General features: G+C 41.4%; 1 protein-coding gene across 1 annotated transcript in view; it reads left to right on the top strand.

The window, feature by feature from the left end:
* Positions 1-25,506, top strand: part of CTNNA2 (catenin alpha 2) — a 2,858,593-nt gene that overhangs the window by 727,155 nt on the left and 2,105,932 nt on the right. The window contains exon 4 of the mRNA XM_078679035.1: positions 21,082-21,248. Coding sequence (XP_078535161.1) covers positions 21,082-21,248 — 167 coding nt within the window. The remainder of the gene's footprint in view (positions 1-21,081; positions 21,249-25,506) is intronic.

The raw sequence follows: 25,506 nt of genomic DNA, 5'->3' as shown, positions 1-25,506 counted from the left end.
ATCAATGCATATAGGATGTTGCCGCACGTAAATTGGGATGACTAGCAGGTGGGAACAGGTCTGGGGCGAGAACATCTGCTTGCTGTCCACTGATGATGACATATATTTATGTGTGTTTGTTTTTTCTCTGGCTACGTAGATGCACTGTTGACTAAAAACTGGACTGTGTACACATGAATGCACCTTCTTTGATGTATCGTTACTAAAATCCCAAATAACAGTTTTTAAAATAAATAAATAAATAAATAAATAGGAGGCAGCACCAAAATTAAGATAAGAGAAAACCTGGTCTTAAACAGGCGAAACGAGGAGAAATGCTTTATTTCTCCTCGTTTTTGCTGTTTCCATGTGTGCTGCATTGTACAGCACACATAGAAACACCAAAATGCCAATGCGTGTTTATGTGAAGGAAGGTGACCTTTCCTGCACTTAAGCAATCAAAACAAAATTACATTTTGCAACTTCTATGTGTGCTGCATTAAGCAGCACACGTAAAATTTACAAAACGGCATTTAAAGATTGTTTATGTGCAGGAAGGGAGACCTTCTTTCACGTGAACAATCTTCCCCTCAATGTAGGCACCCTTGCACTATGGTGCAAGGGTGACTACGTTGGCACCAGGCTGCTAAGTTTAGCACCAGCTCAGGGCTGCACCATATTGTTGTAAATATGGTGCAGCCCTATGTTTCTGAAGAGCGGAGTGCAGTTGAGCCAGGTAGGCTAACGCTGCACTCCATCATTTCGTTGTAAATAGGCCCCTAAGTCCAAGGATAACATTCTTGACTGGGCATAGGAGCAAAAGTGTGCGATCGGCAAAAGGTCCTCGCTGGGTGCAATATTCAACTTTTCCCACTCAGAGTTATTCCTGACAAAATCAACAGCTTCACCAGCACCTTGTCCAATGTCTTTCCAACGTCACAGAGCACTCCTCCTTCTTGCCTTGCCCCAACGAATATTTTGACTTCTATGTTTTAGACTAAATTTCAAGGTGAAACCTCTGACTTGGTCAAACCTGGTTAGTGTACCTGACCCACGCTCCATTTCGGTTGTCTTCAATTCACAACTAGGTCCAGTTCTACTGCAACCATTGACTACCATTGACACTTTGCACTTTTTGAAACTATTTATACTTAAAAGTTTGAAAAAATCATATGTTCCCTTTATTGGATTTCAGTTGTTTTGGTGTCATTTCCTTTATTAAAGTAGTCTCCATTGTTTATAAATTGGAGTGGGATTATTTTTGTGCAGTGGTTTTGACTTTATAACGGTTTTGGTACATCTAAATGCTTTACACATTTTCTCTAAGTAAAGCCTGTTAGCTCTGTGCCTTAGCTATTAGGGGCTGATTTCAGGTTTAAATTACTGTCACCTTTCACTAGACCTAACACTTTAGTGCCTTTGTTACTTGAGGGAGACCTCAATCCACCTCAACTAATAAACCACTTTCTTACAGTTTAAAAACATGATCCAATCTCTGCCAGCTTGATTTCCCCTGGTGAAAATATCCATCATCACCTATTGAAGTGTCAATATCAGTTGTACAGATAGTTGTGAAATGCATTGTAGAATTTAAAGGAAACTTTTCAAGCATTCAACATCCTTTTGCATACATGCATTTAATGAATAATCATAAAAGCAATCATCAAATGGAGCATTTCTTCAAGACGGTTTAGATGTATAATCCTCTTTTCCCTTATTGTACATACAATATTGACAAAATTATTGAGCATTATTAACACAGGGTTAACCAAGCCGGTTAGCTGGTAGCAGCCAAATGAAAGTAAAGTAATGTTGTTTCATGATGTTAACGGATCCTATGAAAGTTAGCTATCTATGCAATATAACAACACAACTAAAACATAACAGGGTGCATCACAACAAAACACAACAAACACAGTTCAACAAAATAAACTCACATTGCAATAATGCAGCACAAATGCTCAGCAGTACAACAGAACACATCAATCCCACAACAAAATGTCACAAAACAAATATGCATGAGCGTTCTTGTCACATATTATCACCTCTAGAATCCTTTTTAGGTCTCGCTAGACGAAAGCAAAAGCGAAGCTTTTGCTGTCTATGCGAGACAACTTATGTTGTTACTTTTGGGGGAATGTGGACAACAGACTGTCACAAGCTTTTTCTGGCAGAGATTTGACCTCGTGGGCGCGCACGCCCAGCACGGCGCCGTGCACGTCCCCTGAACACACACATGCACACGCAGGCAAGAAGGCACACACACGCGCGCACCCCCTCTACTTCCCCTCACTCACCGGCACCCCCCGCCGCACACACACAGGAGCGCACCTACACACACACATACAGAGCCCTCCCGCCCCGCCGCCGCCGCCGCATACATCGAAGCGCCCCCCCGCCGCCGCCACATACATAGAAGTGCCCCCCTCCCCTGCCGCCGCCGCATACATACAAGGCCCCCCTCCCTCCCCAAGCCGCCGCATACATACAAGCGCCCCCCCCCCAAGCCCCACTTACCGTCATTCTAAAGTGTTGCAGCCTCCGCGGGGCTCTCCCTCGGGCTTGGGAGCCCCGCGTCACCAGCACTGCTTCTCTCCGTGTGCGCGGGCTTCCAAAGACGGAAGTCCCGCCTTCTTATTGTGGCTTGCATGCTCGTAATAACCGCTCGGGCAGCCTCTCCTCGGTTCAGCCCCCCACCCCTCCCTCAGAGCATACGTCCTCTTGCGAAGCCTCTCCTCGCTTCAGCCCCCAACCCCCGCCTCAGAGCACACATAACTTGTTAATTATTTGGCACGGTTCATATGTTACGTGCTACTTTCCCCAATTTGCAGGCACACCTACTCAAGTTTAATTTATTAGCCCTCCGTCCCTTGTTCACAGCGTCCCACTTGATTCCGGCTGGAACAGACCTGGTACTTTCATTTATCCTTGACCGCTTGATGCGTCTGTCTGGTTTAAGCCTCCCAGTGCACGCCTGCACAGTAAAAACATTTAGTCTAATAACGCAATGTGTTTATAGATGTTAAAGATACGTTTTAAATATGTTTAATATGTTTATCAGTAAATGAGAAGCGCCTTTATGATAGAAACACGTCCATGGTACGTCTACATTTGTGTAAATGCTTTTATAAAAAAAAATACCTCACAAAATGATATTCTGACTTTTAGAAATTGCCCCTTTGCTTTGTGTCTAGAAAAACGAGTTCCATGATGGCCGCCATTTGTCCCCGTCACTTTCCATACCAGCATAAGTGGATTGACGAGGAATGTAGCGAAGTCGGCATGGAGCAAACAGAGGGCCAGCGGCTCATTGGTGCACTAAAGGCAGAAAGGGAGGGGCGGTTAAAGACTGACCCTGCATGCCAGGGTGAGGAGTTCAGTAGCTTTTGTTAGGAGCCATTACGTAGTCAAGCAGAATGTCAACTGAGAAGGTTTCCTACATTAATTAAGTGTTCAAAACACTGTTATGACAAGCATTTCCAATGCAATAGGTCTCACAATTACGCAAGTTTGAGCTATTGGCATTGTACATAACAATGCGTTTTATTTATGTTTTAGTTTTTAAAACATAAATAAAAGGCATTGTCATTTACAATGCCAATAGCTCAAACTATCGTAAATGCGAGACCTATTGCATTGCAAATGCTTGTTCATAATACAGCTGTAAAAGATGTTTGGAGAAAGCATCGCCTCAACTTACCACCATGACATGAAATAGCACCAATTAAAAAGGCTATATGACCCAGCCAGTTGATTTTAAATGACTAAAGAACAATCCTTGCTGAGATTCAAATCCCAAAACATTCAGATGTCAGCTGCAAGCTTGCCATTCTGTCCTTGCAAGAAACGGTTCCAGCCTAAGACTTAAAGTGGGCCCCTGTCATTGTACTGTCTGAATATGCAGACTACCTTTGCTCCTTGATAAAAAGATGGAAATGCTTTATATCAAGACTCTTGGTCTTCACTGTGTCACTACACAAGTCACGTCCCTTCTCCTCACAGAGCAGCAGAGCAGGGCAGTAGAGCCATAGAGCCGCCATCGCCAGCCGCGCCGCACCGCCCAGCCCCGCCGAAAACGAGAGCCGCCGACAGCCTCCGACAGCCAGGATGAGCAGAGAGGCTGCGGCAAAAGATCTGAGGGGGCAAAAACGTTAAACACCCGTGGCTGGAGACCCGTGGCCGCAGAAGACCACGGACCACGGGGGAGACCCGCTGAGAGCCGCGAGTTGAGAGCGGGAGCGTGAGCAGGGTAGTGCGGGAGCCACGCCCGAGACCCACAGCTGCAGCAGGACCGCGGGAGAGAGCGACACGAGACCTGCAGCTGAGGTGGGACGAGCGGGAGAGGAGAGAACAGCGTGCGGCGAGCCCGGTGAACCGGGCAACCAGGCATACAGTATTCTGGCTGTCTAACCGGCAGCACAGCCACAGTCAGCCGCAACAGCACCCCAGGGGGGCAAGAGGCATGCAACCTACAACTAACAACTAACTAACTAGCCAACCAACAGCAGCGCTGCCCCCGTTGAACCGCCAGTGGACATCGTGACCCAGGTACCAGCCACAAGTTGATCAAGTACAAGGGGGTGACTGGGGGCAGTACTGAAAGAACAGAGGGGTTGAGTAGGGCTTAGGGGGCACCCACCTCCTCTCGCATTTCAAGGACACTAAGATAAGGGAAGGAGGGTAAAAAAAACCCGGAATAAATAAATAAATAAAAGAGAAAGAAGAAATAGAGAGAGTTAAAAACTAAGAGCAGTCACTCCCACTCCTCTTCTTCTCCTCTTTCTGGTTAATTCATAATGCGGTCCGGAAGGCTGAAAAAAGAGGCCGCAAAAAACGGCAAGAAGTTGAACAAGGAATCTATAGATCCACTTGAGGAATTGGAGATAGCGCAACCCCATCCCCCGGCGTCACCTCTATCACCAACCCACCTGCAGAATCTCAAATGCAGACCTGGCTCTATAGACTGTATTACCAAGATTGGAACGACCCAAGTGTCCCCAACGCAACAGCATAAAACGCCGGACAAAACAACTAATGATGTAAAAAAAGAGGACCCTCAGAGACTTCTTTAAGAAACAAGGTACTAAAGTTCAAGTCTCAACCAATCCCATCGAAATATCGTCACAACCTACAGAGTTGCCTCAAACTACCCCAACACTGATCCAGTCCAGATCAAAGTACAGGCCTTGATTCATGAACAGTTGCAAAGCCAGGCCACCACCACATCCTCAGATGGTTATTCAACAACGGAAGCATCATCTACATCTGGGAAAAACAGGCCAAGGCCAGACACCAGGTCAGGAAATATATCTCTGCTTTCACAACAAGTGCAACAACCTAATAAGAATCAGTGTTCATCACCAATAACCATCTCAAGCGATGACTCTCCTTTTTACCCCAGATTACCCATACAGCAGGAAATCAATCCATACAGTATGGGTTCCATTGTAAACAAAATAGAATCTACTCCCCAAGAAGCTCAATGGACCAGAACCCTCCCAGGTAACATTAAGCCGTTAACACCAATGACGCCACCCATCTTTGTCCATTTAGAATCTCCCGAAATAAAGACAGGTGAGCCCAACGACCATTCTCTTTTGGACCTATCCTTTTTCAAGACAGACCTTAATAAAAGAAAAGCCGTAATAGAAGCCCATGACCCAGCAGTGTTTGAATCCACCACCATCTGGCCCCAGCTTCTACAAACATTACAATCCACAGTGTCTGCACTAAATTATCATTCAGATAAACTTGACCTACAAGTTGATCTTCTAAACACACTAGCAGTATACACGGCAGGGATCGACAACAAACTAGAAGGCTTGAACACCCTAATAACAAAAGCACAATCTAAAGTCAACCTGACCCAAGCGATATGCTGCTGTTCGCCAATAATCGATAGTATGTCTACACTTCCGCAGTTTCTCGCCCTGGTTCTGACAGAAATAAAGAAACTACCATCAGGTTCACAAATTCAACCACATCCATCAGGCCTACACCCAACTAACGTAACCACCAATGAAGTCAAAGACGGAAGCATAAATTATAATAATCTGGGCAAAAATCATAAGGCCTCTTCAGCAAAAATTGACATTCGATCAACAGATGCCCCAGTAGTAGCTCTGTTCCCACACAATTGAGATAAACGAGTGGTACCCAAGGAGTACGGCATCTTTCTACCAACCAAATCAAATAACAAAAACAATACCACATTGAAAACAGACAAACCATTCACATCTGAGTTAGTGCAAATTGTCGACACCAGAGAGGCCGGCCCAGGAACCGGATCAATGAATAAATCCCCCCAAAAACAACATCTGAGGAAAAGAGAAAGAAGGAGATTACGGAAAAAACGCAACAAAACACAGTGTAGCGATTCAAAACATAACTAGTGAGCCACTACTTATTGACAAGGGTAAGACTCGATCTAGCTCAACTAGCACCGCAAGCTCCGATAGCACCTTCATATCGCCACAAAAATCATCAACACAAATATTTACAGCCATAACCGACAAGGTGCTAACAGCTCCCGTCATTAGCAAAAAACACAAGGAACCATCCGGGCTCAGGAGAGAAGTTCCAGCAAAGCCTCTACAGCCCTCGACCTTGGATGAGCCGGGAAAGGTCACGAAGTTAGAAATATTATCCCACGTTGTCAAGACCGGTCCAGATGATCCGATAGTTGTAACAAACACGGTAAGCGCACCAAAGGTAAACCAAGACAAGGACACCATAGAACAGGACTCCAACGAGTATAGGTCAAGAGGCAAGGCAAGAGGCAAGGAGAACTTCCAGATAATATTATTCAAGAACCCGGATACATCACAAACGGGCAAGCCTCTATCCAATAAAGTTGTTCATGAACCCCGAGGCGAAGACAGGGGAAATAAGCAACAATCGCCCCACATGCAAAGGAGAATCTTAAAAGGCTGAAATGGACTGATTCAACCATACCAGCAATAATGAGCCTATGTAGAGCCCAGCAAGATTCTATGAGTATTGCCACACTTCGGCCCACTATATCATGGGAGGTCTTCTCCCGGGTACTGCTTAAGAAATTCCAACGTACTACACGAAAAACTGAAAAAGGAAATCAGGCAATAATAACAGGTAAAATCAGGAAATTCAAATCAGCACTTAATAGTGCCTTAAGACAGGCCCGCAGGCTTCCAGGGGAAGACTATAATATACACAATTTCAAGCAAGCTCAAAAAGCATTCCGACACGCAATATTCACTGAGAAAAAGAAATGTTCTGAGCACGTCTGGCTAAAACTAATACATGCAAGCAAAAATTAAAATTCAAACTCCTTTTGGTCAATTGTCAATTCTAAAATACATAAACAAGGAGGACAAAGCAGCACTAACATCTCTGAAACTGAATGGGTATCCTACCTAACAACCCATTTTGATGATCCAGAAATGACGCCCCATTGGTTAGACCACCAGCCATGGCTCTACAACCCAAAATATGCCAATTATCAGGCATAATGGATGTGAAGACACCAGGAATCCACGCCGAACTATACACAAGGGCACCATCGACAACCGACATGAGATTTATGCCTCAGCCCATACAAACATCACAAAGTGCTCCGACATCCCTGAAAATCATCACGGAAAAAATCACCCGAATTGTAACTGAGGGCCGCTCAGATGGAGCGCCAGGGCCAAACGGTTTACCCCAGTCTCTGTTCAAACACGACATAGAATTCTGGGCCAATAAGTTAGCACCTCTTTTTTCCTATTGCCGGATTAACTCGGTTTTACCAGAATCGTGGCAAGGAGCTATTATACATCCAATTTATAAAGGCGGCAAAAGATCGGACCCGAAAAACTATAGGATGATCACCTTACTGGACGTGGAATCGAAATACTATGCTAAATTGCTCCTTCAAAACCTGGCGTCCTGGGCCGCAAAAAAACATCTTATACCCTTCAACCAGACAGGATTTGTACAAAACTCAGGCATCATAACAAACTTGCTCGCAATCTCTGTCCTGCTAGGCAAAGTGGCTACCTCAGGAACGCTAATGCACGGCTGTTTCGTCGATTTTAAGGCCGCCTTCGACCGCGTTCCCAGAAGCAGATTATGGCTCAAACTGCAGAAATGGGGGATTCCACCAACGTTACTACAAGCCATAATCGCGTTACATTCAAACACATGGATTCGTATAATACTTGGGGACGGATCGCACATTTCAAGGAAAATACAAACAACCCGCGGAGTGAAGCAGGGCTGTGTGCTGGCGCCCCTACTATTCAACCTCTTCATTTCCGATCTCTCAGAGTTACTTGACAAAGTTAACTCGCATCCTCCAAAACTCGCTGGGACAAGAGCCAGCAACGATCTGGTTCTGCTTAGCCACACCAGGGTGGGCCTGCAGAGACTACTTGATCAGCTGTCCTTATTCACCACCGAAAATGATCTGGAACTGAATCTAACTAAGACAAGGGCAATCACCTTTGGGAAAAGGAAATATCAAGGTGGCGGATGGCAATATAATGGCAAAAGCGTTGATAGAGCCCTTTCTTATAAGTATCTGGGGGTCCACGTGGACAGAAGGGGACCATTCTCTAAACATAGAGATGAGGTAGACGCTAAAGCCCTGACAATCCAGGAGGCGTTTAAGACTCTTGCAAGGCAACTGTCAGGTCCTAGTCTAACCCCACTTATAACTGTAATGAAGGCAAAAATCATCAATTTCCTCACCTACTGCCAGGAGATCATGCAAGGGAAAGACAACAGTCATGTGAACAAAACAATAACAAGAATATTCAAACAGGTCTTGGGCTTACCTAAATCCTCCTCCCCCGCCCAAATACGTCTTGAATTTGGTCTCCAAGACCACCAAGCAATAGGCCGTGAAGCATATATCAGGTTGTGCGACAAGTTGCGTAGCTCCACAGAAGGAAGCCTGGAGGCCCTTTTGTGGCTGGAAATCTCAGCTGGTCAAATTAGTAGCTCATACCAGCGCTACTTGCAAGATTCTTTAAAACTCCTCGACACAGAAGAAATCTGGACCTCCAATCCATCACAGCAGGCACTTAAAACCCATATCAAAAGAAACGTCCGCCTCTGATCCTTTCACTCGGACAGAGCCCAACTGGTTCAACGTAAGTACGCCTGGACAATTTTATCAGGATTTAATCCAGGGATTATGGCACCACATCTGTCTTGTACCTACTCAGTGCAGTGGAAAAAAAGATTTCTGGCCCTCAGAATGGGTGAATGGCCATTTCTGTATCACCTGCCAAGATGGAGCTGTGCAAACCCTAATGTAACGTGCAGGGGCTGCGGGAGCAGTGCAGAAACAATCGAGCACGTGATATGTCTTTGTCCTGCAGTTCAAGACGATCGAAAGAAATTGTTAAAGAGCAAATGGAACACACTTGGTATCCGTACACGCCGTCAAGCCATTCTTGCAGCAATGAACCCGGAAAATCCACAGCTTAACATCAGGTTCACCAAGTTTGTTACAGGAATAGCAAGAAAGTTTACAAACAGCGAGTCCCTGTAAGCCATTAACGGTCAACTATCAAAAGACAGACGAAGCCATCCGCTCCAGTTGTACTCTTTTCCGATTTGCATAGCCCTCTGTACGACACAAGAGTAGCTGACAACGGCCCGGGCGTACGGGTTGACCTGTCTTCCTGTGCATCCCTGGAATCCTTTGAAACACTGTATGCAGGGGGTTTATTACATAAATGGATTACAACTCCAGGATCCTCACTACAAACACGGAACTATATTATTAAAGTTATTAATTGTTGCTCATTAATAGCAAATGTCTGCCTGTGGTTAGAGTAGATGGAAAAACTAGAACGGATAATCAGGGTTTATAACTGCTTTTATAAATGGGTTTTTAGGATTTTAAATCATTTCTGACGATTTTTATCTTTCATTCCCATCGTGATGGTATAAATGTAAATATTTCAATAACTATTCTTGATATATGCTTTATAATGCTCGTATGTTCACCACTGTAATGATTTCTATTAATCAAACAATAAAGTATACACACTAAAGGCTTTTCGGAACTATTTCTATTTAGAAGTGTGCATTTTCACCTCCCTTTTCCCTCTCCATTGAATGAGTTGAAATTCTCTCCCCAGTCTAATCAGCAGGCATCCATTGTGAAGATTACCCACTCTGGTGACTTCCACAGTATGCCATTGCTGAGGAATAAGATATTGCTGCAAATCTCAGTTTACATTAAGATGATACATAATCATCCTGAGACCTTGAGGATCACTAGTTCTATCGAGATATAAATAAGGCACCACAAAATCATGTATTCCCTAGAGGACGATTCTATTTGCCAGGGCTTCCCTGTTTTAATGGACAGACTTTGTACCTTCCCATTAGGCTGTAGGCTGTGAGGACTGTTTAACCAGTAAGAGCTTCTCTATACCCTGAGAATGACCTCTATAGTATAGTGTTGTAGGCATAGCACCATCTAGGAATTCAGGCAGAAATAATGTGGAAAAGAGCTGAGTGAGTGCTTGCTGTTCCATGGTCAGAACCTGTACCTCCCCCTTTAATGCAGACAAAAATACGCTTCTGTTCAATGATTTGGACATCTTCTGCACCCTCATGTAGAAACTTTGAGTTGGATTCATTGCATACAATGACTAATTCCCTGTGCCCTGATTGATTCTCGTAATCTTGTTCCCCATACCTCAGTTTTTTCCAAAACCATTTCTTGATTTCTTAAAGGGACTATGAGGCTATGACTCAGTTGTGCATTTCCTCTTGTCCATTCACTTCCACTATGTGGCATAAATAAAATAACCTGTCAGTAACACTATTCATGTGGTCCTTGGAGATCATTTTAACTTGGGGAAGAATTCCTGGGCAAACATCTCTGGAATGCCACCACATGCCAGGAAAACCATTGCACAAAATCTTGTACCATCTACTTCAGTTTCAGATGTCAGGGCCATTCTATTTTTGGCACTATCCAACCAAAAGTGTAAATTTCACTTTATTAAATTTTGCCTAACAGCCTACAGTCAATCTAATACCCTTGTTGTGACTAATCAGAAGTCAGTCTTGCAAACTCTATCAAACAATACCACCCCATCCCTCATCCCAGCAGACATGTGGGGACGTTAAGAGGGAGAAGCAGGACTCTACTTATGTAGTCATCATGAATGGAATCACCTTTTGTAGGTGGTGATGGTGTGTTAACAGGAAGCAGAAGTGATTGACTATTGACTCTTCTTCGCCAGTTGCAGGTGTCAAGGTGTTTTAGGAGTCTGGAACAAATGGGGGAGAGGCATTCTGTCTGGGATGTCTCTGGAGCTAATGGCAAGTCTGAACATGTACATATAGTAAAGTAAGAGTCTGGAAATCAGTAGAGAGATTTGCCTTGAGGTCACAGAGGGCATGGTAAGAGAAAGCCACACCTCTTGGAGTTCTGCAGGGTGATTGGTGGTTGAAAAGATTTATATGTTGCAAGCTCACATGCTAGATCTCTTCAAGGTGTTTCTATTCTACACAAACGTGACCAGATTAACCCGTTGCATGCTGATGATGGAACCGCTCCGTCATCAGCTGCGGTAGCGCTGTGCTGATGACAGAGCGGTTCCGTCATGGCCCTGCCGCCGCGCCTGCACGGCGCGGATTCCGAGCCTGCACTGGGCGTTCTATTGAGCGTTCTATTGAGCGGGCAGGGCCATGACGGAACCGCTCCGTCATCAGCACAGCTCAACCGCGGCTGGTTACGGAGCGGTTCCGTCACCAGCATGTGGCCGCCGGCCGCCCCGCCCCCTTAGCACTGCGGCGGAATAGCCACCGCAGTGAAGGGGTTAAATTTATTGTACAGTGTTTTCAATTACTTTTTTTTTTTAAACTAACAAGACTGAGATAAAGCGTTCAAAAATGAATTGTCATCTCACAATTTTCTTTCAAGTGGGAAAGTCACTTAACAATACTACACCTGTCCATCAAAACAATGGCTAATCCGTGTGGCTCTTCCTCAAAGAATGTGTAACAAAGTCCATTGTAATCAGCCTGTTCATCATTAAACGATGAGATTGAGTCACGTGTTACGAATATAGGTCTACACAATACCCTATTAGGGGCCTCATTTATGAAAAGTGACGCATCGCTGCGTGAAAACAGCGATGCGTCAGTTTTCACTGCGCCCTCCTTGCGACACCAATGATGCGTCATATTTACAGTATGACGCATCATGGCGCAAGGAGTTACAGATACGTCAGTATTTCTGACGTATCTGTATGGTGCAAAAGCCCCATGTGAAAGGGCCTGTGTCAGTCTTACGCCTGCTGTGAGGCAGACGTAAGAAATTGATGCATTTATGTCCTAATAGGCACATTTTTTACGCTGCTGGTGCGTCACAAAAAGTGACGCAACAGCGGCGTAAAAGTGACGCAAGGCCTCATAAATGAGGCCCCAGAAGCCTAGCATTTCTGTGCTTACTCTCTAGTGCCAACGAGAGACACTGTCGGATAAGCCCTCGAAGTGGCACAGTAACACTCTATGCAGCAACATATATTCCTCCTTTGGAAACTTAGCAAACAGTCTGCCCTGATACTTGCCTACCTGAAATTCTTCCCTCACTTAAAAATGTATTTAAGTTAGGGTCTAGCTAGCTTACAGCAAATGTGCCTGCACTTCATTAGATACAGAATGCGCATGTGGTGAGGCTTCAAAGACAGGTATAGCTGCCTGATTAGCATAAACCAAATCACTGTGAAATCTGCCTCCAGGAGTTCAGAAAAGCCAGTAGGAGTTATTCCCCCCCTTGTGTTTTTAATTAACACTTTTATCCAGCTCTGCACTTGCAGCTACTGTCAGATGAATTTTCTATATCTTTCCAGGCACCGTCCTGTCCATATTTTAAATATTTCCAAAGGTGTCTGCAAAATTAGTTCTCTCTCCTTTCTGTCTAAAAATAAGGAAGCTGCTGCTGAGGGAGTCTTAACAGTTGTATCTGCTCAGCTGGCAGAAGAGTTGCTTGCAAAGTAGCCCCCTGGTTGTTAAGTTCAGAACTTTTATACAATCATGCAGTGTACCTCACATTCATATGCTAAAGGAGAAGCAAACAGAATGCTATCACTAATAACAAATTCTACATTTTTATTTTGAATACAGAGTACCAAAATGAATTACAGTTTGAAATTAAAGTATTCCATTTTCTTAATGTTTCTGTTTATATCTCAGCATTGCAAATAATATATGTTATTGTTACCCAAGTTATGGTTTCTCAATTTGCATACCTTGGAAAAATAGATGGCTGAAACTGCTGGACTCAGGGGCATATTATCAAGGGGGTTTATCTCCACTTTTTTGGCTTTAACAGCCAAGAAAGCGGAGATAAAATTATCTCCCTATTACCTAGCTGTCGCTAACACCAGTTAACGACAGCTAGTAGGAGATAGCGACCATCTTGGGCCCCGCTTTGCATGTCAGTGATATTTATCACTAATGACATGCAAAGTGGGCGTGCCAAGATGTTAGCGACTGGAAACAGTCGCTAACATCGCTATCTCCAAAAGCTAACACCTGCCCCTGAGCAGTTCTTAGCCATGTCATCCAATGGTAGGTGGATAACATGGCTAAGAGCATTAGCTCGGTAATGCATGAATATCGCTGACTTTTCAGCGATATTCATGCATTTCGGCAGATTTTTATCGCTTAGGAGATAAACCTTGATAATAGCAAGGTTCCTAAGCGATAAAAATCGCCGCAGCTCGGCGATAAAAATATTGCCGCTAAGCCAACATAGCGATAATTAACGCTAGTTGTTGGTAATATGCCCCTCAGTCTCTTTCTTACAGGTGCATATGTTTTTGTTGTAGAGTACACCTACCCGAACCATGCATTAGTAGTTGAATCAGGGCAGTTGACTGAGTGTTCAGCTTTTTACAAACCATCATGTACCGTATTGAAACAAATCGATAAAAGAGAAGTACTGAGTCCAAGGTACATGGAAAATGGCCTACCTTTTCTCAATAACAGTACAACTGCTCTAATTGCTAATGTGTGTAAATACATATTTCGCTTTTTCCTACAGATCATTGAAGCACAATTTTGTGAGCATATTTGATCTCCAAAAGCATGAATGTTATTGGTTCAGAACTAATGTCAATAGCATTGTGACATAGTTGTACATAATGACATTAGGAAATCAAATTCTAAGCAACAAATAATTATGAAAACTTTTTTTAATGCAATTACAAAATGTTTCAAACCTGGCACATTAAAACATTTGAGGAATGACAAACTTAAAAGCAAATAGTTTTGTTTTCTTTCTAAGTCTTACTGAGAGTGTTTCCCAAATTCAAATATTAAACAGAGGAAGGATATTTATATGAGGGGAACTCCAAGCAAACTAAAGCTCATAAGAAAGTGTTTATATAATAATCCTTTCTCAAACCTAACAAAAACGACTTAATTTGATTAAAATAATGAACTAATATAACTAAGCATAGAAGTTTGACTGCAGCAGATTCCAAAATGTCATTTGCTTGGAATGTTCTGCAGTATATTAATCAAAGTGGGCTCTGTACAGTATTTGCACGGATCACTGACATAATATCGACGACACAAATATCGAGATACACAAATATCGAGTCAAAAATATCGATTGACAAAATATCGACTCCCTATCTTCAAACAGGTAAGTACCAAAATATCGACTCCAAAATATCGACTTACAAAAATATAGACTGTCAAAATATCGATTTTTTAAAATGTCTTAAAAGTAAGTTAAAACTAATATAGTAATAAATATATTTAATATAAACTTAGAAATAATTATTAAAAAAATATAATTTTAATAAATAATTTATATAATTAAAAAAATTATATCACCAAAAATTACACACACACATATATATATATATATATATATATATATATATATATATATATATATATATATATATATATATATATATATATATATATATATATATCACCAACAAACTCCTCCCTTTTGAAAAGAAGCAGAAGCCACACAGGGGAACTAGAAGGAAACGCTTTATTCGACTTGGACAGGCATGATGCATTTCGGCCTCCCGGCCTTCCTCGGATGCCTCTGTGTCCCGGATACTCCCCCACTCGCGTTTTCAAATGTCCTGCCTCTTTCCCATTGGTGGGAATCTGCTCCCTCCCCGATCTTGTGTTCGTGCCACTACTTGCCGCTCTTGGGAACAGCAAGTCCCAGAATCCATTACACCGGGTAAGTGTGCAGCGGGAGGTCTCTGATGTTTAGTCCCAAAGTGGCTTGCAGAGTGCAGGGCAATACGCGATGTGACCAGATGTAATGAGTCCAGGTTGTAATGCAGTCGCCAGCGCCTCCTTTGGTCCCCTTTACGTTCTAGCCTCCAATTTTTTCGCATCCGCTGGGCAGGAGATAGGAATAGCCATGTATTCCCACTCGTCGTGAAGTCACAACCGCACAGCAGCCGCCCTTGCTTAGCTGGAAACGTGAGGCGGGCCTGAAGTGAATCCAATACCTTGGAATATGGAAAGGCTACGAGAGCAGGAACCAGTAATACCTCAGGCCAAACTTTGCAGAACGGGGCTTCTGTAATGCGTCTCTGGCTGACGCACAAAAATATCACCAACAAACTCCTCCCTTTTGAAAAGAAGCAGAAGCCACACAGGGGAACTAGAAGGAAACGCTTTATTCGACTTGGACAGGCATGATGCATTTCGGCCTCCCGGCCTTCCTCGGATGCCTCTGTGTCCCGGATACTCCCCCACTCGCGTTTTCAAATGTCCTGCCTCTTTCCCATTGGTGGGAATCTGCTCCCTCCCCGATCTTGTGTTCGTGCCACTACTTGCCGCTCTTGGGAACAGCAAGTCCCAGAATCCATTACACCGGGTAAGTGTGCAGCGGGAGGTCTCTGATGTTTAGTCCCAAAGTGGCTTGCAGAGTGCAGGGCAATACGCGATGTGACCAGATGTAATGAGTCCAGGTTGTAATGCAGTCGCCAGCGCCTCCTTTGGTCCCCTTTACGTTCTAGCCTCCAATTTTTTCGCATCCGCTGGGCAGGAGATAGGAATAGCCATGTATTCCCACTCGTCGTGAAGTCACAACCGCACAGCAGCCGCCCTTGCTTAGCTGGAAACGTGAGGCGGGCCTGAAGTGAATCCAATACCTTGGAATATGGAAAGGCTACGAGAGCAGGAACCAGTAATACCTCAGGCCAAACTTTGCAGAACGGGGCTTCTGTAATGCGTCTCTGGCTGACGCACAAAAATATCACCAACAAACTCCTCCCTTTTGAAAAGAAGCAGAAGCCACACAGGGGAACTAGAAGGAAACGCTTTATTCGACTTGGACAGGCATGATGCATTTCGGCCTCCCGGCCTTCCTCGGATGCCTCTGTGTCCCGGATACTCCCCCACTCGCGTTTTCAAATGTCCTGCCTCTTAGAAATAATTATTAAAAAAATATAATTTTAATAAATAATTTATATAATTAAAAAAATTATATCACCAAAAATTACACACACACATATATATATATATATATATATATATATATATATATATATATATATATATATATATATATATATATATATATAAACATATTATTAAATAAACATATATAACATTTTAGAAAATGTTTAAAATTTATTGTTACAACTATAGTGAGTTCAACATTAGCAAAAGTGTTGGATAGCGTAGAGGTAAAATTTACTACTCCCACTCCAGTGGGTGCAACAGTAGGGAAAGCGCTGGATAGCGTAGAGGTTAAAATTACTATTCCCACTCCAGGGATGTATGACGTTACAACGCATACTTTTACAACGCCTACCATTACAACAAAACTTTTACAACGCAAAAACTTTTACAACGCATACATTTACAACGCAAGATTTTACAACGCATATACCTTTACAACGCATACCATTACAACATAAGTATTGGTAAGTATATAATAATTTTTTGAATATAAATTAATAAAAAATATTATAATATAATTTAATATAATTTAATTTTATTAAATAAATGTAATTTAAATGTAATTTTACCTTATTTTTACAAAGTACCCCTGTACCCCAAAAACCCAAAACTGACCCTGAACCCTAAAAATACCCCTTTACCCATAAACTGAAAACTGACCCTGAACCCTAAAAATACCCCTTTACCCGAAAACTGAAAACTGACCCTGAACCCTAAAAATACCCCTTTACCCAAAAACTGAAAACTGACCCTGAACCCTAAAAATACCCCTTTACCTACAAACTGAAAACTGACCCTGCACCCTAAAAATACCCCTTTACCCCAAAAACTGAAAACTGACCCTGAACCCTAAAAATACCCCTTTACCCAAAAACTGAAAACTGACCCTGAACCCTAAAAATACCCCTTTACCTACAAACTGAAAACTGACCCTGAACCCTAAAAATACCCCTTTACCCCAAAAACTGAAAACTGACCCTGAACCCTAAAAATACCCCTTTACCCAAAAACTGAAAACTGACCCTGAACCCTAAAAATACCCCTTTACCCAAAAACTGAAAACTGACCCTGAACCCTAAAAATACCCCTTTACCTACAAACTGAAAACTGACCCTGAACCCTAAAAATACCCCTTTACCCCAAAAACTGAAAACTGACCCTGAACCCTAAAAATACCCCTTTACCCAAAAACTGAAAACTGACCCTGAACCCTAAAAATACCCCTTTACCCAAAAACTGACAACTGACCCTGAACCCTAAAATTAAAATATTTATCAATTAATCAATTATAATTAATTACCAATTAATAATTAATTAACAATTAATTTTTTAAAAATATCAATAAATAAATTAACATATTTAATTAATTATAATTAAATTACTTCCCACCCTATTCCCCTATAAACCCACAACCCGCTACAGAAAATAAATTACTAAAATTAAAATATTTATCAATTAATCAATTATAATTAATTACCAATTATATTTTAATTAATTACCAATTAATAATTAATTAACAATTAATTCTAAATTATTATCAATAAATAAATTAACATATTTAATTAATTATAATTAAATTACTTCCCACCCTATTCCCCTATAAACCCACAACCCGCTACAGAAAATAAATTACTAAAATTAAAATATTTATCAATTAATCAATTATAATTAATTACCAATTATATTTTAATTAATTAGCAATTAATAATTAATTAGCAATTAATTCTAAATATATATCAATAAATAAATTAACATATTTAATTAATTAGAATTAAATTACTTCCCACCCTATTCCCCTATAAACCCACAACCCGCTACAGACTTATATTACACAAAAAATAAAAATTATTATTAACTTACCTTAAATTCGATATTTTTGTTGTCTATATTATGTCTAGTCGATATTATGTCCATTCTATATTTTTGATTCGATATTATGTCCATTCTATTCGATATTAATTTTCTCTAGTCGATATTATGTCCATTCTATATTTTTTACTCGATATTCTGTCCAGTCGAAATAATTGACTCGATATTATGACTGTACACCATTTGCACATACGGATACCCCCAAAGGGTCAATTCCAGCAAAGTCTTGTCTGAATCAGGCACCTGACCCAGGCGGCCAGCATCCAAGGTATTCCCATTCCCAAGTGCCCACTTGGGAAAAGCTAAAACGAGGCCCCCATGATTGTGGATTAGTGAATATTGGCACCAGGGGATCTACTGATGGGATGTGGTTTTGGAGCCCACTAGCAGAGGTGAGATATAACTTTCCAACCTTGTGTAGACACAGGGGCTTGAATGCACCTTATGAACAAGTTACTGAGGTGTATCAGTTTAAGTGGATTTGCTACAGGAGGTTTAATTTGCAGGGGGTCCTCCTACATCTGGTTGTTAAATATTTAGTGTCTGACATTCAACAAATGTGTTAAATAAAAAGAACCCGCAACGGGCCCCCAAACACAAAAGATCACATGCTTTTCCACGGCGGAAATGCCGCCATGGAAAAGCATGTTTCCTCCTGCAACCTAATATGGCTGGCAATGTCTTGCAGACACCGCCACCATATTTGCGTGCATACACCGCGGATCAGCGGCGGACGGACATGCTGTCCGCCGCTGATCCCACCGGCATCCTAATGTTGCGGTGGGTGTTTGCAATGTCCGCGGCGGTGAATCCGCATCCTCCGGGCCGGTGGAAGCCACCGCCGGCCCGGAGGATGCGGATTCACCGCCAACATAATCGACCCCTTGGTTTGGTTTTCTACCTCATGCAACTCACTTTTTTAACAGGTGATTTATAAAAAGTGTGATCTAGGAGCTCTGTTTTGTGGGTAGGCATCAGGAATTACAAGACACAATCTGATATGTAAATCATCATAATGTAGTAGTGTGTCGGTTTTAAGAGGGATTATCGTGATTTATTGAGAGCACTCAGATACCACTCCCGGGTCGATTGGTGTGCTATATTAAATCAAATTATCAAAACATAATATCTGTCTTGATGTGAACTCCCAAACAGTTTACTTTATTGATTGTCCTATGACTGTGTTGTACCTCAGCTGTCACAAAACTTGTAATATGATTGTTGTCTGGTGTGGTGGCCAGACATATTAGTGTGTACCCGGTGACATATTTCCATCAATGTGCTTCTCAGGAAGAGTTTTGGAGCCATTGGTCAAAGCGTCACTGCCAAATGCTATATTATCGTCGGGCATGTTCTGCTTTAGTGAGGCCATTTCAAGCAGGCCCTATATCTGATAAACCAATGGATCAAAATAGAGCTTTTTTAATGATGTCATGGTAAGAGTACGCATTAAAAGTTGAAGGTTTGTGCAGTTACTTATGAACGGTACAAATCTGAAAAGAGTTTAATGCAATTAAATATTGGTACTAAATCATATACCCACAACAGATTGAAAATATTTCTTCAATTCAGTCAGATGAATATATATAAGTTTGAATGTGACTTACTTAAATGGATGGAAGTGAGCCGGCTTGGTAATCTCTGCACTGAATCCCACACTTAACTCTGCCCAGGATGATACATAGGGCAGAAGATCTCAAAGGGAGTCTAGAGGTTTGTTGGCACCAAGATCAGTAGGCGGGCAGAACCTTGGAGATAGTAAAGGTCTATTCTCCTTTACAAGAACTCTCGCCTTCTTTGTCTTTCTCCTTTTCTGCTAGAGAAAACTAGTCCTTTCTTTGGAGGTAGATCTTTTCTTTGCTGTAGAAACATACAGATAATACCTCCAGTGTAAACATTGAAGAAACATATAGGGCCAGATGTATTAAAGGGTTTTACCCATTCTATGTCCATGGGAAAATGTATTCTTACATATGGCCCATAGCGTAGAATTTGGGCTACCACAAAAACTATGTAGTGAAAGGGTGTGTAATCTAGTTTAGGGAAATTGTATGGTTGGTGTCTTGATGTTTGTCAATATGTACTACATTGTTAAGGTATTCACATATGGAAATTCCAGTCGACGCAGATTGTCCTTCCAAAGCATTTGCATCAAGGTGATAATAATAGAATTCCTGGATTGGGGCACACAGAATAGCTCCTTTGATAAAGTCCCTGTTAGATTCCAATTGTCCACTAGAAATGGAGAACCCAGGTTCATGATCTACTTCCATGGACACCGGAGTACTCAGTCTGTAGAAGGTGCCCAACCAGTATGGATTCCCCAATGCCAGGAGGTCCCAAATGCTGGCCGCTGCCTGGTCTAGGAAGAACGGAGAATGCGGAGTCCTGGCTGGGCACGCCATGCAGGTGGAAACCTGCCTGCACTAAGCCATGTGCCTGCATGTGGAAAGGAGAAATACAGTACTTCATTTGAAGATAAAACTTTACTGTCCAAATACAATGGTGGCAATGCCAACCCAGGTTAGGTAATACCCTCATCAGACATGGCCTTCGAGGTTGCTCGCTGGAATACATTTCCTCCGAATAAATCACCAATAAATAAATCGCTCTGAACATGCGCACATGCAAATCTGCCAGGTGTTACCCATACCACCAAGGTGCTTTGAATAGGAGGCGCCATTGGTTTCCTATTGACCTGTTTTGTTTTCTTAATAACTGGTTGTTGTTTATTTAGTGGCATTTTAATTATTAACTCTGTACTTTTTTATTGCACTTTAGGTGAAACCATGCGCATTGCCTCCTCGGAGTTTGCAGACGACCCCTGTTCATCGGTAAAGAGGGGCACAATGGTGCGCGCTGCTCGTGCACTGCTGTCTGCTGTAACGCGCCTTCTTATCTTGGCTGACATGGCCGATGTCATGAGGCTTTTGACCCATCTGAAAATCGTATGTATATTCCATATCATGTTTATGTATTTTTTTGTATGTAAAAGGTGATTGTTAACCATTTGAAAGCAAAGCAATCCAAATGTCTATATTTACAAAGAGTAATGTAGCATCTACAAGAAAAACGTTATTAAATATAACAAAGAACAGTGGGAGTTTCTATAGAGCAAGCAAATGCAAAGCCAGTAGTGCTGGTTTCTGTTTGGAGTCCCAACTAGAATCTTTAAAAAGAAGTCTGCAAAAAATAAAAAACAGAAATTATTGGTTTCTGTAAACACTGCATTACCAAACAGCCAATTGCTAGAGATGAGAGGGAAATACTTCTCTGGTTGGAGCCAAGGCCACTCTGTATTTTTTTAAAAACTGGTAGAAATAGGTATTGCGCTGACAAGCAATACTAAAATAAAACGTTGAATGAATTTATATTTATGTTACACAAAATACTGCTCCACTTGTATGATGCAATAAGTGTCCCCAGAGCACATGACCTGGTGGTTAGAGCAATGTATTTAAGCATAGAAATGAAAGGCCTAATAAGATGTTATTGAATGTCCATGATGCCTGCCCTACCATTGTTGTATATGTAGAGGATATAGGAGGAAGCATTCAAGACTTAGACTGAAATGTAAAATTTGCTAGGATTTGACTAAAAAACATCATCTGCCCAGAATGAGGATGACATATGCCCCTAGGGAAAAAAGACACTGATGTGGGGTTTGTGCAGGTGGGGAGTCTCATGCTAAGTGTACACAAGTTAGGAAGGTCAGATTGCACAGAAGGTTTAAAATTTACAGTGGAAAAATAGGCGCAAAGCACTATTAGACAAGGAGACGTTTAAGAGACTGATATAGTTCTTGGCAGCCCCTTCACAGCAGTGACAGATATCCAGACAAAATATAAATGCCATTCAATCCTTTGGGATTCATATTTCGGCAGACGGGATATCCATCACCGTTGTGACAGAGTAACTCGTCCGCCAAGATCTAAATCAGGCTATGAGTTTGGTTTGGTGCTGCATAGATGAAATGTGCATTTGAAATTAAGCAGATTCTGGAAAAAACTGTAACATAGTCTTGTAGCACTCTTAATTTAATCTTGGAATCTGTCATCTTACATTTTTAGTATTTGATTGTTTGAATCCTGTTAGGCCTGTCAGTTAGGGTTGTCTTCACTAAAACATCTTGCCTTCAATGTCATTTGTTGCTGAATTTGATTGTATTGGATTTAGGACTTGGTGCACTTCAACACTGCTAACCAGTGCTAAAGTGCTTGTGCTCTGTCGATAAAACATAGTAAAATTGTCTTACACCTGATTGGTATGTTTCATGTACTTATAGGTCCCTAGTAAAGTGTCATCCATATACCCTGGACCTATCGATTCAATGATGTAAATGGGCCACCCTCTTAAGTGACCCCTTAACACATGTCCCAGGTCTACCATTGCAGCCTGAATGCAGTTTTAAACTGCCAACTCAACTTGGTAATGTAACCCTCTTGCCAAGCCCTAAACTATCCTTTTATTACAAATAAATCACCCCTAAGGTAAGTATTACATAGCCCATTGGACAGGGTGAATTATATTTAAAAGGTTTGATATGTCCTTGTAGGAGAATAATCCTAAATTCTTTTTTGTATTATTGTGAGGTCTACCTCTCCCATAGGATTACATTGGGTTGTCTTATCATATTTAATAACTGCTAACTTTTGATTGCGAACTGGTAGAAATTACGTTTTTTGGTGTCTCAGAAATTGTAATTAAAAATTCTCTATAATGGTAATGTCAGAGTTTAAGTTACTATTTTGAAAATGCCACTTTTAGAATGTTCAAAACACAACACAAACAGCTGGCTCTGTACTAACCTACACTCCTACTATTTATGGAGTAACAGGCAGACTATTCTTTTATCTGTCCAAATAACATTTTTATTAAATAGTTTTTAAATTGATCCAAACCAATGTTATCAAAAGACTGAAAAAGAAACACATATTTCTCCAATCGACATAGAAACCATCACATAAAAATAACACAATTCACGGTCAAAGACAAATTGAACATACATAAAAATAAGAATTATTTGCAACAAATTACAGCAAATGACAAGATCGCTAAATCAATACAAACATGAATCAAATACAAAAAACATTTAAAGCTTGCATCATCTGTGAAAAGTGTCCAATTTTATGGACTAAACTTGTAATTTCAGCAAGAATATCAGAAGAGTGTTAGAAATAATCAATTAATCTTTGATACATCCAACACTTTACGCATTTAGATTTAACTAAATGCCTCTCGAAATGCCTCTCGAAATGGCAAGTTTAGTCCATACAATTGGAAACTTTTTACAATCACTTTTGTGTTTTTCACAGATGTTGCAAGCTTTAAATGTTTTTTGTATTTGTTGTAAATCTCTTCAGCAGTTTTGGAAAAATGAAGGTTCAAAATGTGTGTATAAGCTGCTGTAGAGGATCAACAGACCTGACATCAAAATACTAAATGCACACTTTCTGATCCCAGATCTAGCTTACTGTCAAATCTGGTGTAAATCCTTTCAGAAGTTTGGGGTATAGTTGTGTCTAAAGTTCCTATGGAAAAACTAATGGGGAAAATGCGTTTTTGAACCTCTTGTTTTCAGCCCCTGTTTGACTGATCACATCATAACATTCCATGTACAAACTAGTTAAAAGGTTGCATTCTTTTTTAATGTTTTGTGGTAATCCGTCAAATATGGCTAAAAGTTATTAGCAACACAAAAAGGGCATTTCCTATAGAAACACAATTCTGTCAATAACTACCCAGTGGTGTCTGCAACTGGATAATATATATGTGGGTGTGTGCATGTATGTATGTTTGTATAGATAAATAGCTGGATAGATAGGTATTTTCACTAAACAAAAACAAAGGTTACAAGGATGTTATAGTTAGGCTCACATTTCACCTGTAGATAAACCAGTGAACGTCAGCAGTTATAGTTCCCTGAGCTAACTATAACTTACGCCCCTGCAATGAACGGCTTATAACCTCACATATTACATCACTCATAAAATGATCAGTGACATAACTGATGACATCGCTGATGATACCTCAAATGACATCACTGGTGACTTAATCCAGCCTCACATACAGCCACTCACACATAAGCACTCACAAGCCAATTCACATATTCATACACATGCTTACTCAGATGCTCACTAACTTATAGACCCACCCACACATCCACTTACTCATTCAGCCACTCATATAACCACTAAGTCAACCATACAACCACTCATGCACCCACTCACTCACCAAACCAGCAACTCACACATCCAGCCACACAGATACTCACATACCCACTCATATACCTATACAGCCACTCAGACACTTAGTCAGTTACCCAAATAGCTACTCACATACCTACTCACTCACCCACACAGTCACTCAGACACTGCTCTCTTACTCATATAGAATGGATACTAACACGTGTACTCACTCACTTATACAGTCACTGACATAAGCAACACTCGCCCATACAGCCACTCTTATATTCACTCCCTCACCCATACAATCACACACCCATGCACTCATCCATATACCAAGTATGTACTCACTCACTCACCCATACAGCCATTCACACACCCCATAACTCACCTATACAGCCTCCCACATACCCACTTATTCACCTATTCACCACTGACACACCCACTCACTTACCCACACAGCCGCACACATAGTCAGTCACTCAGTCATATAGCCTCTTACACAGCCACTCACACAGCCAATCACTCGCTCATGCAACCACTCACACACCCATAGAGTCACTCAGACACCTACTCACACACAGATATACACAGTCACACAACCACTCACATAATGTGTGTTACAAATAGCATTACTCTTTAGTAGTACACAAACTATACTTATTTAAGTAGTATAGTATCTTATTATCTATCTTTAAACACTCAGAATCATTTAGAAAACACTCACACTCACTTAATGATGTGATCAGTGATGTTATTTGAGATGTCATCTGTGGTGTCTCTAACCATGTCATTAGTAATGTAAGATGTGAGGTCATAAGCAGTACATTGCGCAGTGTAAGTTACAGTTAGCTTAGCTAACTATAACTGCTGAATATTACTGTTTTTGTACGAGTGAAATGTGAGCCTAAATATCACGTCCGTGTAACCTTTGTTTTTTTTCAGTGATTTTCTAGGTTTTTGTATTCTATTTTCTAACCAGAACATCCCTGTAACCTTTCTTTTTTTCAATGAATTTCTA

This window comes from Lissotriton helveticus, chromosome 2_2, assembly GCF_964261635.1.
Source record: "Lissotriton helveticus chromosome 2_2, aLisHel1.1, whole genome shotgun sequence".
Taxonomy (NCBI): Eukaryota; Metazoa; Chordata; class Amphibia; order Caudata; family Salamandridae; genus Lissotriton; species Lissotriton helveticus.
The sequence above is the reverse complement of the archived record's forward strand: the minus strand, read 5'-3'. Positions and strand labels throughout refer to the sequence as shown.